This window comes from Pteropus vampyrus, unplaced genomic scaffold (assembly GCF_000151845.1).
Source record: "Pteropus vampyrus isolate Shadow unplaced genomic scaffold, Pvam_2.0 Scaffold866, whole genome shotgun sequence".
NCBI classification, from domain to species: Eukaryota; Metazoa; Chordata; class Mammalia; order Chiroptera; family Pteropodidae; genus Pteropus; species Pteropus vampyrus.
In genome coordinates, this window is record NW_011889647.1 from 15,683 (window position 1) to 16,101 (window position 419).

Consider the following 419-nt stretch of genomic DNA (forward strand, 5'->3'; position numbering starts at 1 on the left):
AACCCCAAGGCTCAAAACCCTCCATAGAAGGTCACTTCTGAATATTTGGAATTTCCCCCTTGCCACCTGCCATCTTATATTCATAAAACAAAAGAATGAGATGACATTCAAGATACTTCAGGAGCACACATCGTTTTGTATTCCAGAACAGCATCTGTCTTCTTTGCCACAATCAGTGACCACCAGGATAAAAGGACCATCCCCCACCAGGGCCCTCAAGGGCTTTAACACTCCAGGTATGCTCTCAGAACTCCCAGGCAATGATGGATACAGGAACCCTGCCCAGAAACATGAGAGTGGGGAGACTGGAGGGCAGGAACATCTTCCCTGGCCAGCCCTGACCCTGACCAAGAACCCTGGCACCCTGACCCCACTTAGCCACTTAGCCTCCAGCAACTTTCCCACACAAGTGACCTCCC

The 419-nt window shown here is 50.4% G+C and overlaps 1 protein-coding gene across 1 annotated transcript in view; it reads left to right on the plus strand.

Annotated features, from left to right (window-relative positions):
- LOC105309818 (adhesion G protein-coupled receptor E2-like) overlaps positions 1–419 on the plus strand; it is a 14,856-nt gene that overhangs the window by 3,924 nt on the left and 10,513 nt on the right. The window contains exon 2 of the mRNA XM_023526429.1: positions 10–236. Within this exon, the coding sequence (XP_023382197.1) occupies positions 101–236 (136 nt within the window). The 5' untranslated portion in view covers positions 10–100. The remainder of the gene's footprint in view (positions 1–9; positions 237–419) is intronic.